Genomic DNA, 17,519 nt, shown 5'->3' with positions numbered 1-17,519 from the left:
ATCAGGGCAAGGTTGGCCAAGAACCTGGGGCTGGCCTTCTGCTGGGGCAGGGCAAGCTGGCATGAGGAGGCCAGGCCGCCCCCAGTTGCTTCCTCAGGTCCTGGCCCCTCTAGCAGCAGGGAAGGGTGAGCTCATCTCTGAGCTCCATCCCAAACAAAGGCGGCTGCTAGCGCCAGCGGGAGGCAGCTCTGCTTCCTGGGGTCCAGTCCTGGCTCTGCTCCTGGCCTGTTCCACGACCTGGGACAAGCTGTTCAGGCCTCGGTCTCTTGACCGGGCTCTTCCTCGGTGGGTGGGGGTGGGAGGGTGTCCTCAGCTAGCAACCAGGGAGCAGAGCCTGAGCACCTGGCCAGCCTCTAACCCTTGGTCCTGTGTCTATTACCTTGTGAGCCTCTGTGCCGGGTCTCGGCAGAGAAAAGGAGGAAATCTTGAAGGAAAGGGGCCTGTGGATTTGCTCCAAGGACCAAAATGGCAGAGGAGAGCTGGGGAGCTGGCATACTACTCCACAGAAACCCGAGAGACCTGTTCAGTGTGGGGGGACACTTGGGGAGATGGAAGGAGAGAGAAGAGGGGCAGGAGAACTCCTGGAGCTTGTGAGGGGAAAAGCAGAGGGATGGAGAAGACTCCCGTGCTTAATGAGCAGGAGGCGGCTAGGGGCTTCACCATCCAAGAGGGCAAGGGGCAGAGAAGTGGCGTGGTCAGAAGTGGCGTCCCCGGGGGTCAGACTGCCAGGAATCCTGGCTCTGCCCTGTCCTAGCAGTGTGACATTTAAATCTCTTCATCTGTAGAACAAGGGGACTAATGGTACCTTCATCATAAAAATGGGGTGAAGATTAAAGTGGCAAGGTATACACAAATGCTCACACCACCTCCAGGCACGGAACTATCGCAGTTACTTATCAGGGTCACGTTGAGCTGTGACGTCTCTTCAACAGGGAGAGTTCCCTTGAGCTGGGCGCTCAGGTCCTTTGGGCCTCCTAGCAAACACCCAGCAGTCTACTCGGCCATTCCAGTATACCTGATCTCAGCTTCCTTCCCTTTTCTTAGCACCTCCATCTTTGGTCAGTCCCATCTCACTGACTCCTGCACCCCCCAAAATGGTATGTGCTAAGTCGCTTCAGTCGTGTCCTACTCTTTGGGACCCTATGGACCATAGCCTGCCAGGCTCCTCTGTCCATGGGATTTTCCAGGCAAGAATACTGGAGTGGGTTGCCTGCCATGCCCTCCTCCAGGGGATCTTCCCGACCCATAGATGGAACCCCGCATCTCTCATGTCTCTTGATTTGGCAGATGGGTTCTTTACCACTATCGCCACATGGGAAGGACTCCAGAATGGGATGGCATTTCCTTTTGCCTCTATTCTTTTGCCAGCGCTGTGCCCTCCACCTGGAACAACCATACTCCTTCAGTGTTCAGCCACATCCTCCAGGAAACCTTCCTTGATTTCCCCAACTGGCAGCAAGTGATTCCTTCTCTACACTCTCCCAGCTGTTTACCTGTCCCATCTTGATGGCCCTGACCTCTTTCCACCCTCCATCACAGCCAGGAGTACATTCTCTTCTGCCCCAGGACTGTGAGCTCCTCGAGGGAAAGCTCTGTTCTTGACAAGGTAAGGTGACAGCAGCCAGGACAGAACCATGCTGAATGGGCAGTATTTTTCCAGGGGCAGTCTTTGGATGACCTGCAGCAGAACCATCTGGGGCGACTGTTAAAAATTCAGAGTCCTGGTTGTGAGACAGCTCATGTTTTCTTTGGACAAGAGTCAGAACTTTGCTCTGGAAAACCAAGCATAAACTTTCCAGATGCAGCTCATAACCCCAGAAATAGACTGCTAGAAACGGGAATGCAGCCATTGCCCGAGGACAACCTTTGGAAGGAGACAAAAGGGACCACGATTGATTGAGCACCTGTGTGTTATCTCATTTAATTTCCACAGAAACTCAGTGAGGGCGTGAGTTCAGCCTCCTGGGAATTTTTAAAAAAATATGCTTATTTTGTTTGGCTATGCCAGATCTTAGTTGCTTAGTTGTGGCACGTGGGATCTAGTTCCCCAGCCAGGGATCGAACCTGCATTGGGAGCGTGGAATCTTAGCCACTTGACCACCAGGGAAGTTCCCCTCCTGGGAATTTTTGGTTTGTTGGCTTTCTGCTCTAGTCTTCTGCTACTGCCTGTGTGAACTTAACCACTCAGAACAATCCTTTCCTTACCGCCCTGCCAGTCTAGTTCCCGGGGTGAGGAGTGGTCTCTACAGTAACTGTGAAGGGCTGGCCCTGTGACTCTTCCGGTCTTGTCACCTTCCCCGGGGCTGGGCTCCCTCCCAGTCTCCTCTGCTGACTTCACTGCTTGATCCATTGGAAAGAGATGAAGACATGGGGTGCCTGGGAGACTCCCCGAACTTAGCTTAAAGGTGTGGTGGGCCAGATTGCCCTTCACACAGACTCTGAAGAGGCGGGGAATTAGAATCATCTGCACATTTCAGGAGTGGTTCTCCAGGAGCACCTTCTAAACACACAGGTGGAGGAGATTCTGATTAAGAAGTTTGTGGTTAGGGCTTCAGTTCAGTTCAGTTCAGTCTCTCAGTCGTGTATGACTCTTTGCGACCCCATGCACTGCAGCACACCAGGCTTCCCTGTCCATCACCAACTCCTGGAGCTTATTCAAGCTCATGTCCATTGAGTTGGTGATGCCATCCAACCATCCCATCCTCTGTTGTCCCCTTCTCCTCCCTCCTTCAATCATTCCCAGCATAAGGGTCTCTTCCAATGAGTCAGTTCTTTGCATCAGGTGGCCAAAGTATTGGAGTTTCAGCTTCAGCATCAGTCCTTTCAATGAATATTCAGGACTGATTTCCTTTAGGATGGACTGGTTGGATTTGCTTGCTGTTCAAGGGACTCTCAAGAGTCTTTTCTAACACCACAGTTCAAAAGCATCAATTCTTCAATGCTCAGCTTTCTTTATAGTCCAACTCTCACATCCATCCATGACTACTGGAAAAACCATAGCTTTGACTAGACCGACCTTTGTTGGCAAAGTAATGTCTCTGCTTTTAAATATGCTGTCTAGGTTGGTCATAATTTTTCTTCCAAGGAGCAAGCTCAGCTGGTAAAGAATCCGCCTGCAATGCGGGAGACCCTGGTTCAATCCCTGGGTTGGGAAGATCCCCTGGAGAAGGGAAAGGCTACCCACTCCAGTATTCTGGCCTGGAGAATTCCATGGGGTGGCAAAGAGTCAGACACAACTGAGCAGTTAGGGCTTAGGCAACCTTTTTAAAATAAAGTCCTCTGGGTGAATTTTATAATGGTTGGGTCAGGCTGACACACCTGTACCAACCATTCAGCCTTCATGTCACTCAGAGTGGGACAGCCTGCATCACAGGTGCTTCCCAAATGTGATACAACAGGGAGGACCAGTGCCACCTGGGGAGCATTCTCTCCAGAAGAGTCAATCCAGCCAGGCCCGTTGATCTGATTATTGTGTGTACCTGCTAAGTCACTTCTGGCTAAGACACTTTGTGTCTGAATCTGCCTGACCCCAGGGACTGTAGCCCACCAGGCTCCTCTGTCCATGGGATTCTCCAGGCAAGAATACTGGAGGGGGTTGCCCTGCCCTCCTTCAGGGGATCTTCCCAACTCAGGAATCGAAACCACCTCTGTTGTATTGGCAGGCAGGGTTTTTGTTTTGTTTTGTTTTTTAAACATCTAATTATTGATATTCAGGATAGACAGGGAAGAGAGATAAGGTAAGAGTGCACCTAAGTCAGAGAAAGACAAGTATCATGATATTGCTTATATGTAGAATCTTCAAAAAATAGGTACAAATGAATTTATCTGCAAAACAGAAATAGAGTTACAGATGTAGAAAATAAACTTACAGTTACCAAGGGGTAAGAGTGGGGAGATTGGGATTGACATGTACACACTACTATATATAAAATAGATAACTAATAAGGACCATATAGCACAGGGAACTCTACTCAATTCTCTGTAATGGCCTATATGGGACAAGAATCTAAAAAAGAGTGAATATACGTATAACTGGTTCACATTGCTGAAAACTTGAAACTAACACAACAGTGTAAATCAACTATACTCCAATAAAAAAGAAACAATTATATATAAAAAAAGTGAACCCGAATCTAGTTGACTCTAATGCCTATACTCAGGACAAATGACCCAGTTTCTTCAATAGGTACAGGGACGAGAAAAGCGAGGTGACTTGTAATAGAAAGTATCTTAAGAGACGTATCAACCATGAATGATGTGTGGATGCTGTTTGGATCCTGATGCAAGTAAACAACTGTAAAAGCCATTTCTAGGTGATTCGAGAAAATGAACAGATTGGGTATTGGATTTTTTAAATTTTATTTTTGGGTATTGGATTTTAAGAAATTATTATTAATGTTGTTGGGTTTGATCATAATTTTGTGGTCGTGTTAAAAATAGTCTGTTAGAACTCAGGGGGTCCCCTGGTGGCTCAGATGGTAAAGAATCCACCTGCAATGCAGGAGACCCAGGTTCTATCCCTGGGTGGGGAAGATCCCCTGGAGAAAGGAATGGCAACCCACTCCAGTATTGTTGCCTGGGAAATGCCATGGACGGAGGAGCCTGGCGGGCTACAGTCCATGGGGTCACAGAGTTGGACACGATGGAGTGATTAACACTTTCACTTTTTTTTTTTTTTTACTTTTAGAACCTAGAGAATGAACTTATGGTTGCCAGTGGGGTAGAGTGTGGGAGGAGGGATAGACTGGAAGTTTGGGATTGACATGTACATGGTGTTATATTTAAAACAGGTAATCAACGAGGACCTACTGTAGAAAGAAATGTCTTTTAGCAAGAAGGAAAAAAAAAATCTGTTAGGGGTATGTATTGGGTTGACTAAAAAGTTCAAATGGGTTTTCCCATAACATCTTACAGAAAAACCCAAATGAAATTTTTGGCCAGTCCAGTACTAGAGTATTTACAGATACAATGACACTGTATTTAAAATTTCCTTTAAAATATATATTAAAAAAAAAAATCAAGGTAGGGGGAAGGTAGATGAATCAGTACTGATGTAATGTTGATAATTGCCGGATTAGGCTGATTGGTGCCTGGGGGCTCCTATTATCATTCTTCCTACTTTGTGAGCGTGAAATTTTTCCTAACAGAAATTTAGAATAGAGAAGAAAGCCACCAAAAAAAAAATTCCCAGGAAGCTGCCCTCAGTGCCCTCATTGAGTTTATGCAGAAATTAAACGAGATAACACACAGGTGCTCGATCAATCCTGGTTCCTTTCGTCTCCTTCCAAAGGCTGTCCTTAGGCAATGGCTGCATTCTGGTTTCTAGCAGTCTATTACCGGGGTTATGAACTGCCTCTGTATAATTCGTGCCTGGTTTTCCAGAGCAAAGTCTTGACTCCTATCCAAAGAAGACATGAGCTGTCTTGGAATTTCTATCCAAATTGTTGATTGTTGGTGACAATGGGGTGGGACCGACAAGAGGGTGTCAGGATGGTGCCCATCCACTCCTCTCCACATGCACCCCCAGAAGTTCTCTGGATTTGGGGACTGGCCCAAGGTCTCCACCAACAAGGAGCATTGTAGAAGTGTACACCCAGAGCTGGGAAGGGCAGGGCAGAGGAAGAGTGTCTTTAATCATTCATTTATCTCTCTCAGGGCTCTGACCGTTATCAGCTAGCAGTGCCTGGCACATAATGGGCGGGCAAAACTGTTAGTTCTCCTCTCTTCACACTTTATCAGTGAGCGCAGACCACTGACTAGTTGACACTGATCCAAGAATAAGAACGAGATAAAGAATAGGTGTTTGGAAAGCCGGGAAACACATTGAGGACACAAGAGAAGGAACGCCTGGGCAGAGGGGATGGAGCTGGATGGGAAGAGGACCGAACAAGAGGGGAGGGGCCAGGGAAGAACGAGCGGCTTCATAGCGCTGGCCAGGCCACCCTCTGGATCACCCTCTGACACGCAGGCCGAGTCCGGGTCCCTGATCTATGCAACAATATGAAAAGCTTTCAAGGAGGTGGTCTGCAGCAGACACAGCCTCTGAGGAAATGGGCATTTAAAGGCTGCTCTCAGCCTGAAGCATCACCAAGGACAAAGAAATCACTAAGGATTCCCAAATTTAAGAATCGGAATCTCCAGGGAAAGGGCCTGGGAATCCACATTTATAATAAGAACCCCCAGTTGATTCTTATGATCAGGCAAGTTAGGGAAACTGCAGATTAAGACGGTGTTCCTTGAATGCCTACCTCAGAAGCCCTTGGGGAATTTATGAGACCATATGCAAATTCTCACGTGCAAATTCCTGACCCCAGAACCAGAGAATCAGAATGGCAAGAGGTCAGGGGCCTGCAGCCTGGAATCAGAATTCATAAAAGAAAGTTTCTAGGTGATTCTGGTGTGCGCTACAGTGGGAGAGCCATGGAAACAGCAGGGTGGCTAAGAGTATGTGCTCTGGAGTCGACACACCCGTTTTGAAGCCTTATTTCCCCATTCAGCAACTGTGGGCCCTTAGTAGGGACCTTAGTAGGTTACTTACTGTTTCTCTACACCTCAGTTTATCTATCTGTAAAATGGGGATAATAATAATAACATATACATATTATATAGTATGTGGAAAATATTTGACATAGACCTTAGAATAGTAACATCCTGATTCTAACCTATTATAATCTAAAATAGAATCAAATCAAATCCTCTGTCCCTCTTCCCTCTAGATTCCTACTGATTTTCTTGGTACTTCTGCTACGTCCTTCAGTATAGTCCGCTTTGTGACAGGGTGACTTCTGTACACATCTGTCTTTCCCACTCCACTCTGGACTTCCAGAGGGCAGAGACTGTGTCTTTTTTATATTTTTATTATTTACATTTAAAAAATTTGTATTTATTTATTTAATTGGCCACGCCATGTGGCATGTGGGACCCTGGTTCCCCGACCAGGGATCGAACCTGTGCCCCTGTTAACCACTAGACTGCCAGGGAAGTCTCCTTGGCAGTGTCTTTTTTAAATGTTCAAACACATGCGTCATGTTCTATTAGAGTCAGAAGAGGTCACCTAATCCAGATTCTCATTTGATAAATGAGGAGACTGAGGGTGAACGACTCACCCAGGTCACGTGGCCAGGTGGCTGAGCTTTAGTTGAGCCCCTGCAATGCCGCCTACTAGCTATGCCATATGAGCCTCAAACTCATCTTTAAAATGGGCATAATGATGTACACTTGCCTACTTACTAAGCAAGTGACTTACAAGTGAATACTGACGAGGAACTCTTGCAACCTGAGGAGTCTTGTTATTACTCCTACACAGAAGATGCTAGAGTAATTACAGGGCCTGTTATTCACCTGTGAGGTCAACGTAAGGGTGACTCAGTCATGTCTTCCCACAGCGTGGCCTTTGAAGTCTTCATCAGTCAGGCCAGAGCCTACCACTTTCAGCTTTAATCCCCATTTAACCTTTTCCTCCAGTCTCTGATCCATTCCTTTATCTTCTTAGTCATGGCCTACACTTCCTCCCGACTCCACTCAATTAGACCATGAACCAAGTGATCTGACTCATCTCCCTGCTCCAGTGGATCAAGTGTTGACCACAGTTCCCACCCTCTTAGGTTCTCAGCTGTTTGACAAGAATCTCTGGAAACCAGGTAACTCAACTATGGAATCCTCCAAGCTCCTCCTTAGGGCTTCTTTTCCTGACGGCCAAGCAATCCCCTGTCCCCTCATGACCTTACCATCATGGTTGGCATTTCCTAACGTCCACGGCTCGTCTGAGTCAAAGTGAGTGTCTCCACCAATCCCTGGACCAGGGAAATAGGCATGAGCCAGGAATCCCCCTTCTCCATCAAATGGGGAGCTGTCGCCATGGAAACCAGAGGCAAAGAAGATCATGATGTCCGCCTCCTTCCGGTCACTTTTGATCTCGTGGTATGGCACCTCTTCAAAGGTCAGCGGGGTCACCTTCTGCCACACATCGAAAGCCTGGCGAATAGCTTTCCGAGTGTCTAGCTCACCCACCTTTGGGGTGTAGTTGTGAATGCTGGTGAGAGAGGGGAGAAACCACAGGGAGGAACAGACAGGGAATTAGAGACTAGCAGAGCTAAAAGGAACATGAGAAGCTGTGTGGGCCTAGAATTCTGCTGAGGTAGCCCAGGGATTGAGGAAGAGGCTGGGTAGACAAGGCTCTGGGTCCTTGTCCTGCCTTTTACTCGGTGTTTTTGTATTTGATCTCTGAAAAAGATTATGTTGAATTTGTAGAAAAAAATCAAGTTGGTGCATGGCATTTCCTAATTTTTAAGTTTTTCTCCCAATACATAAAATATGTACATTTATAAATGTTATAAAAACTCTTACACTGTAGAGAGTTTAGTGGAACATCCCTTTCTTTGAAAGGGGGTGGGGGAAGGAGAGGGTGGGACAAATTGAGAGAATAGCACTGATGTACTTACACTACCGTAGCTAGTGGGAAGCTGCTATATAGCACAGGCAGCTCAGTCTGGCGCTCTGTGTTGACCTAGAGGGGTGTGATGAGGGAGGCTGAAGAGGGAGGGGATATATGTGTGTGTGCTCAAGTTGTTTCAGCTGTATCCAACTCTTTGTGACCCTATGGTCTGTAGCCTGCCAGGCTCCTCTGTCCATGGGATTCTCCAAGCAAGAATACTGGAGTGGGTTGCCATGCCTTCTTCCAGGGGATCTCCCGACCCAGGGATTGAAACTGTTTCTGTTTATGCCTCCTGCATTGCAGGCGATTCTCTACCCAATGAGCCACCTGGGAAGCCCAGATTTGTATACCTATAGCTGATTCACGTTCTTGTACAGCAGAAACTAACACAACATTGTAAAGCAATTATACTGCAATTAAAAACGCTTTTTAAGTCTTTGGCCCCAACTACTACTATTTGTCTACCCAGAAGCTAGTATAGGGTGGCATCTGATTGAATCAGTTATGTAAGGTTACTGTATCCATATTGCATGGTTCTCCCCGATGGAGCATCACCACTTCTGGCTGCTCTGTCCCATGAACACCTGGGGCAAGGACTATTCACTCATTCTACAGATAAGGAAACTGAAGCCCAGAGAGGTTGCAGGATATAAGGTAAGGTCAGAGCTCAGTTAGGAGACAGTTCTTTCTCTTCATCTACTCTACCTCTTCTGGAGGACTCTAAGAGTCCATCCGGTTTCTAACCCAGATTCTTCTTAAGTTTCCTTCTCTTGTCAGATTTCTGAAAAATTCTGTTCTGGCCTCTACAGCTTGTGAACAGGAGAGCCCTTGAAAGTTAGTAAGTGTTAGTCACTCAGTCCTATCTGACTCTTTGCAATGCTATGGACTGTAGCCCACCAGGCCCCTCTGTCCATGGAATTCTCCAGGAAAGGGTACTGGAGTGGGTAGCCATTCCCTTCTTCAGGGGATCCTTCTGACCCAGGGATCAAACCTGGGTCTCCTGAAGTGCTGGCAGATTCTTTACTGTTTGAGCCACTAGAGAAGCCCCAGGAGAGCCCTTAGCTCAACTCTGAAGATCTCTGTCTTAGATCCTACTCCTGAACCCAGGGGATCCACCTGAGATGGAATTAGAGACTTGAGAGGTGGCAACCAGGGTCCAGCCAAGCCTGTACTATGCCTGGCCCTGGATCCACCCCATCTGAATCCAGATGTCTGCATCTCCTGTGATGCATTCCAGCATCCCTGCCTGTGGTCACTGGTCTGACCTGGAGCCTGCTCCTGCTTTGCCCATGGTTTCCCCAAAAAGGGATAACACTGTTGCAGTTCAGCCCCCAGCTCTTTAGAGTCCTTAAGAAACAACTGGAACTCTATGCTGGGAATCTCAGCTGAAGCCCATCAATCAGGCCAAGTGGGGAAGGGATCCAGATGAGAGGGAGTGGGGTTTGGCAAGCGGTGGTAGGGAGGATGAGTTCAGCCACGGTTCTTTAGCCCAGGTGAAAGTTATCAGACAAGTCATACCCCACTTTCCGTAACTGAAAATGCTAGGAATCTAAACAGAACATAATTCATCGGCCCCTAAAGGACCAAACAAACCTGAAGTTGGAGACCCAGCAATCACTGGACGCTACAGGAAAGACAAAGTCATAGGCTCTTAGAGCCAGGCCCTGATCACAAACCCTCCGACAGTGTGAACTTCAGAAACTCAGGCCAGGAAATGACTGAGAGAGGGTGGAGCCGATGCCAGGGAGGAGGGGGCGGGGAGGCACCTGTAGGTGATGTGTTTCTGCCTCCATTTCTGTCCCGTCAGGGCGTAGCGCTTGTGTCTCCGCCTTCGGCTCAAGTGCGGGTGATCTGGGACACCACACCGGGGTTTCTTCATCCACCTGGGCAGAGAGAGGACACACATCCACATAGACACTGTGGCCACTGGACACTCTAGGAAGGCACGGCAGCATCCTTGGTCCCAAGCTGAATGGTAACGTGCACACAACCTAAACTCTGGGCCCCTGGCTCTGATGGGGTCCCCAACAGGAACACCATCGATTGTTCGTCTGTTCATTCATTCCTAACTGAATATGAAGAAGCACTGCTGCGTGATAGACTCGGAGTCAGAAGACACGGACTTGCTAGTTCCAACTCTGTTACTAATCGCACGAGTCCAGGCCAGTGACTGAATCAATGTGAGCCTCGGTCTCCTCATTGGCAATGCGAGAATTACAGTTCTCCCTGGTCTTAGCTTGTGCGGAGCCTTCAAGGAGGGAGTGCCTGTGGACATGTTCTGTATGTGAAATCAGATCACATCACTCTTTGCTTTAAAACTACCAATCACCTGGAATAAAATCAAAATTCCTCACCTTGGGACTTCCCAGGTGGTCCAGTGGTTAAGACTCCATGCTCCCAGGTTTGGTCCCTGGTCTGGGAACTAGATCGCACATACTACAAAAGTTCACATGTAGCAAGTAAAGGTCCTGCATGCCGCAACAGAGATTAAAGATCCCGAGTGCCGCAACGGAGATTAAAGATCCCGAGTGCCGCAACTAAGACTCAGAGCAGTCAAGTAATTACATATTTAAAAACAATCAAAACAAACTCCTCGCCTTGGCCCACGGCCCCCACATGATCTGCGATCACCCCTCTACCAGGCACCTGTATCCCCTTCCTCACATCCACTCTGCTCCGGCTCCAGTGGCCTCCCTGCTGTGCCTTGACCATCCTAAGATCATTCCAATTCAGGGTGTTTGCATTTGCTGTACCTCTGCTTGCCATGCTCTTCTTCACACGGTTTGTTCCCTTACTTTATGAAGGTCTCCACTCAAATGTGACCCCTTCCAAGAGGGCTTCCCTGCCACCTTATCTAAAATAATGGCCTCCCCCCACTATCCCACCTCTAACTGTTTACCCAGCTTGATTTTGCTTCATGGCCTTTATCACTGCCTGAAATGACATCTTATATTAGCTTGTTGTTTATCCTCTGTCTCTCTTACCTGATTCTAAGGTCCATGAGGGCGGGAACCTTGCCTGTATTCCCAGTGCCATCACAGTGCCTGGCTTAGGAGGTGTTCAAGGGTGATGGTTGAATGAATGAATGAGAACTAGCCCATGGCAAAAAGGCACAGCTTGGAAAACAGTAAATTTTATATCACTCCAGATGTTCAAAAAGTGGCTGAACAACTGTAGAGCTTAGAGTGTAGTTATTCACAGCACTTAACTACGTTGTACTGTGATTTGAAATCTATTAGTTTATTGCCTCGAATAAATAGTAAATTTTCTGAGGACAGGAATGAGTCATATTCATCATCCTGTCCTTAGAAGCTAGCCTTGTGCTAGGAGCTAAGTAAATCCTGATGACCGTTTGTTATCAGTTAAGTTGCCTTAGGGAACAGTGAGCCTGGGACTTCTTTGGAGATGTGAACTAGGGGCCTGGGCAGGAGATTTAAAAGATCATGGCTGATTGGGAGGGTCACCCTTGCATCTCATATACCTTTGTTGCCCTAATGACCAGCTCTCTGAACTAGAGATTGAGATCGCTGCGGGGAAACTGTCTGACCTCATTTCCTCATTTCCAGTGGTTGAAAGCAGTTGCCTTTGGCAGTAAGAGAGGAAAGGAGACAGAGACTATTTTAACCAAATATTAAAAGCCCCTTGAGGGACTTAACTAGGTCCCACTCATTTTGTATCTACCTCACCTAGAATGTCCACACTCGGAAATTAATAATAAAAGACTAAATAGTGACAGTAACAGGCATTGATATAAATGTGTATAATTTTCAGTGTTCATTCTCCTTTTTAAAAAAATCAATTTGAGGGACTCCCTGGTGGTCCAGTGGCTAAGTCTCTGGGCTCCCAATGCAGGTGTCCTGGTTTTGTTCCCCGGTTAGGGGACTAGATCCCACATGCTGCAATTAAGAATTTCCCCATACCCCAACTAAAGATCCTTCGTGTTGCAACCAAGACCCTCACAACCAAATAAATAAATATTAAAATAAAATAAAAAAACAAATTTGGTTCTCAAAGAACTCTGTGAAGTAATCAGAAATGACTGACCCCAATTTTACAGACAAGGGAAAAGATACACAGAGAACACCAGTAACTTGCAAAATTCAAGTTACTGGGTTAGGGTTAGGGTTAGGGTGAGGCAGGACTGGGACTCTGTTGAATGAATAAATGAACTCTCAACTAATGTACCTGAACAAACAAAAGTTGGGGTTTTTCTTTTCTTTTTCCTTCTGCTTAGCACTAGGTTGGGTTAGAGGAGCTATGTTTGTTGAACGAATGAAGGAGTGAATAATGTGTGACATTTCCAAGGCAGACACTCAAAAATAATCCTCTGAGGGGCTGATCTAGCTTCCTTTCACTGACAGTCCCTGGGAAGAGACCCAGGAGGCACCTTTGCTACAGCAAGGTGGAGCTAGACCTGGAAGGGCCCTGGGGTCGGGCAGGGAGGAGACCAGCTCAGAGAGAGGCAGCGACACCCGAGCTCACAAAGCTGGAGCTGAAACGAACGTCTCCAAGTTCTCCCCGCAAACACGCTCCCCACTCAGGTCTGGGATTAAGTGTGAGCACCTTCTCCCTTCCCGTGCCTCCAAAACAGCGCCCCCCAACCCCGCTCTCCTTCCTACAAAGAGGGGCGTAGAGCAGAGCGGCAATGGGAAACGCCAGCCCCTCCCTCCGCCTCCTCCTCCCGCTGCCACCTGCCACTCCCTGAATGCGGTCCAGCCGGCCTGGGGCTTCTGGGACAGAGTGAACCCAGGGCCAGGTGGGGCCCCAGCAGAGCCACCCTCGCTGCCGCCACAGGAGGCGCCGCCACGAGGCCTGAGCAAAGCCTCAAAATAACCTCGGCTTGGAAAGGGCCGGGCTCCCCAGGCCGCAGGCCCCGGCGTCCACATACAGGAGCCGTCAAGCGTATTGTCTCAGGGGTTTACAACCTCACAATCAGAGGATCTGAGGCACAGGAAATGTTCGTACGGGACTATGGGATCATAAAACCCCAGGCTCACCACATTTTATTTGAGAGCTTGAGGCTTAGAATAATGGAATCTAGAATTGGAGAGTCAAAATCCAACATTTCCCCTCCATCCCCTCCCCTCCCTCTCCCAACCCCTTCAGTAAATCAGCAAGCTGAGACCTAGAGAGATGATTACCTCAAGGAGTGACTCACCCAAGGGGTGGATTGATCCTGGATCCACCACTGGCTGCATTTCCTGTTCTCTGCCAGCCGCCTACTTGTCTGCAACCTCCCCAAGCCCTGCTCTCTCCTTCCACCTGAGTTTGGGTACCCCCAACTGCCCTCCCCCCACCCCCACCCCCACCCCCGCGAGGAAACTCTTTTCAAGCTCTTGGCCATGCCTTCCTGGCAGTAATGGCTTTTCTTTTCCTTTTTATGTCTTTTTTAAAAAAATCTTTTTATTTTGTGTTGGGGTACAGCCGATTAGCCATGTTGTGACAGTTTCAGGTGAACAGCGGAGGGCCTCAGCCATACATATACACGTATCCATTCTCCCCCTCAAACTCCCCTCACATCCAGGCTGCCACACTTACACTGAGCAGATTTCCCTCTGCTATATAGTAGGTCCTCGTTAGTTATCCATTTTAAACCCAGCAATGTAAACATGTCAGTAACGGCTTTTCTTAAATAGCTTTAATAACTTTCATGGCTATTCCTTGGAGACAAAAAAACTCAACTCTCTCCCATCTTAAATAAAAATTCATCCCTCTCTAGCCACCATTATTCCTCCTTTCCTTCACTGTCAGCATTTTTTTTGAGGGGGCAGGCAGGCTTATGGGATCTCAGTTTCCCGACCAGGGATTTTTCACGGCAGTGAAAGCCTGGAGTCCTAACCACGGGATCAACAGGAAACTCCCACTGCTCAGCTTCTTGAAAGTTGCCCCTATGTTTGCCATCACCGCTCCTCACCTCTCCTCCATATCGCAATCTGACTTTGCTGCCATCATTCCACGGAGGTTTCAACGCCCTCTTTGTTACTAAACTCAGCAGACACCTTTCAGCTTCCTGTTTGACCACCGCGGCAGCTGACCCTGCTGACCATCCCCTCCTGCCCCCCACAGTGGCCATGTCATCCTTGCCGGGCTTCCTCCACTTCTCAGGTGGCTCCTTCCCCTGGGGGTTCCACCCTCGTCACTCTTCTCTCCCTCCTCTTTATCTTCTCCCTGAGTATAAAACCATCTGTGTGGTTTGGCCTACTAGTCATTACCTCTTAAGTATCTCCCTGAGATTCAGTGTTTCCTTCTGAGTTCTAGACCAGCAGAGCTAGCTGATGGTGTTTTTCACTAAATGGGGAGCCTCTGGAGCACAGGGATCAAAGGACCAAGCCCACTGCCCAGCACATGCAGACATTCAGCAAATGTTTAATAAATGGGAAAAGTGGAACAAGACTTGCCATCATTATTCTAGAATTTCCTGTATCTAGTGAGATGTGTACATCTCAGGGATGCCAGAAGGGTGACTCACAGACCCACAAGTTATTAGAATCAGAGGAGATTTAAGGCCACCTATAACCAAACCCTTTACTGTGCTGATAAGGAAACTGAGGCCCAGAAGGGTCAAGAGTCTTGTCCAAGGTCACACAGCAAGTTTACAGCAGAACACATCCCCAGCTCACGTAAGAGAGGGCACCTTGGGGTACTCCCTCCCAGCTGACACTCAGGAGTGGGAGATAGGAAGGTAGAATGGGTAGGGTATACAGACGAGGCCATGACAAATGTGAACCCAAACGTAACTCTGAAAAGTTCAAAGGCACGATGTCCTGTGCAAATCTTACTCGATTGTTGTCTGATCCAACACGCCGGTGACGGGGATCCCGTAAAACTGCTGCATCGTGGCGACTGCTGACTGCAAGGCCTTCCCTGAGTGCAACGCCGATGACCGTGAGTCATAGGGCAGCAGATAGCCGTAGGACTTTAACCAGTTCTGAAAGACATGCAAAAAGAAAAGAACGCATCATTCGGGGAAGGCTCATCTGCCCTTGAAACTAGGGACCATTTTACCCAAGGGACTAAAGGAGTCATGTTCTGATTTCTGTCTCCTTTGCTCCCTCCTGCAGACGCTGTCAAATGAAGCTCCAAAAAACACAGCTCTTGTTGGCTTACTCTTCTGCTATCAAGCTTCCGTTGAATTTCTATTGGCTATGGAATAAAGATTAAAATGCCTTCTAGCCTTTCCAGCACCCCGTCTCTTTACCATGTACTCAGTGGTTTCCACTGACTAGACATGCAAGAGGACCAGAACAGTCCATTCTCTGAAGCAGAGTGACTTGATGAACACTGTGCTCCCCAGACACCAGCTGTATCTAGAGACAGAGTCTGCCTTAGGAACCTTTTGTAGAATTATCTGTAGATAATGAGATTATCTACAGTCTTTATTGATAATCCCTCCAAAGAAGTAAGCTATTATTAATAAATAGAAACAAAATAAACCAGGGTATTAATTTAAATATAACTACATAAATATGAGCATAGAAAAAAGTCTAGAAGGGCACACATAAAAAATAATATAGCTACATAAGAGAATTCTTTGCTTTTAGGAAATATACACTGAAGTGTTTCAGCTTACATAAGGATGCAATGTATGAAGTCTGCAACATTTTCTTTAACAGATTCAGGGAAAAAATTTGAGAAAGAGAGAGAGAGGAGAGAGAGGGAAAAAAAAAATGTGGTAGAATGTTAAGAGATGGGGAATCTTGGTGAAAGGTGTTTAGGAATTCTTTGTCCCATTCTTGAAAACTTTTTTGAAAGCCTGAAATAATGTCAAAAAAAATTTTTAATAAAAAAGGAATGAATGTGATTAGCCTTTGTTATAATATCATGGGGGACTTCTTTTTTCTGTGCTTATCTAAGTGTTATGCATGGAGTCATTAAAAAAAAAGGAGATAAACTTTAAAAGGGCAAGAGAATCTGAAAGTAGCTTGGATGAAGAAGTTCAGACAATGAATCTGAAGGTCGGAAAAGTAAAGATGAGTATTTTCACTGACCAGCTAGAAATCAGAGGACCGGGAAATATCTGTGGCATTAATTGGAAAATGAAGAAAACATCCATGCATCTATGGAGCCCACAGGCATGTCCTGTAGAGAGTGCACGTACACGCTGGTCTCTAAGTCACATGGAAACTGCCGCCCATCCTCAGAAGATTATCTTGAACACCAAGTGAGCAAATGAAGAAAAAAGACCTTAAGAAGCTGTATTAATGCTCTTCCCATCTACAATTTTGTTTCTTTTTAAAAAATATTATTTATTTATTTGGCTGCACCGGTTCTTAGTTGTGGCACGTGGGATCTTCCATCTTCCTTGTGGCATATGGAATCTTTTTTTTTTTTTAGTTGCAGCATGTGAACTCTAAGTTGCAACATGTGGGTCTATTCTTCCATCAGGAATTGAACCTGGGCCCCCTGCATTCCCCACTGCACTGGGAGCGCTGAGTCTTAGCCACTGGACTACCAAGGAAGTCCTCATAATTTTGTTTCTTTGTTTCTATATGAACATCTTATTGTGGCTGTGTCTGTTATGACAAGTCAAATCAAACCATTTTGGGAAGGAGGCAGACCAGAAACTATAAATAAGTTATTTATTTCACCAAGGAGGCTGTCACATCTTTACTGCCTTGTGATGAAATCCATCTGACTGATTAAGAAAAAAATAGTCAGAATAATAAAGTCTTAAAACATCCCCAAGAGAGCAACAACCTTACTCTTTCATCAGAGATCTACAACCTGTTTTTCATTCTAAATTTTGGCACAGGGTTTCAATACTTCTTGTGCTTCCCCCAGTGCTGAATCTCTGTCATGCCTTTGTATGATTTCCCCCTGTATGCCTGGCATACTTCTTAGTTTGGCAAAAATCTTTCATTATTTTAAGGTTAAGCCTATAAATTACTCCCTCTGGAAGACTTACCTCACTCCCTAGCCCGGTACTTTCCTCCTCTTCTGTATTCCCTAAATCCCCTGTTATAGACAGTGTAGTTCTTGGAATATTGCTGCTGCTAAGTCACTTCAGTTGTGTCTGACTCTGTGAGACCCCATGGACTGTCCATGGAATTCTCCAGGCCAGAATACTGGAGTGGGTAGCCATTCC

General features: G+C 46.8%; 1 protein-coding gene across 2 annotated transcripts in view; it reads right to left on the bottom strand.

Annotated features, from left to right (window-relative positions):
• The window catches only part of MMP24 (matrix metallopeptidase 24), a 28,534-nt gene extending 12,786 nt beyond the window's left edge, over positions 1 to 15,748 (bottom strand). The window contains exons 1-4 of one of the 2 annotated variants that reach the window (XM_055544854.1): positions 15,633 to 15,748; positions 15,214 to 15,362; positions 10,201 to 10,317; positions 7,728 to 8,032 (exon numbers count right to left, since the gene is read on the bottom strand). In XM_055544854.1, the coding sequence (XP_055400829.1) occupies positions 7,728 to 8,032; positions 10,201 to 10,317; positions 15,214 to 15,362; positions 15,633 to 15,635 (574 nt within the window). In that variant the 5' untranslated portion in view covers positions 15,636 to 15,748. Of the gene's footprint in view, positions 1 to 7,727; positions 8,033 to 10,200; positions 12,345 to 15,213; positions 15,363 to 15,632 lie in introns of those variants that run through there. The other variant, XM_055544853.1, reaches the window with a different exon arrangement.
• Between the last annotated feature and the right edge of the window lie 1,771 nt (positions 15,749 to 17,519).

Source organism: Bubalus kerabau, chromosome 13 (genome assembly GCF_029407905.1).
Source record: "Bubalus kerabau isolate K-KA32 ecotype Philippines breed swamp buffalo chromosome 13, PCC_UOA_SB_1v2, whole genome shotgun sequence".
Classification (NCBI taxonomy): domain Eukaryota; kingdom Metazoa; phylum Chordata; class Mammalia; order Artiodactyla; family Bovidae; genus Bubalus; species Bubalus kerabau.
The sequence above is the reverse complement of the archived record's forward strand: the minus strand, read 5'-3'. Positions and strand labels throughout refer to the sequence as shown.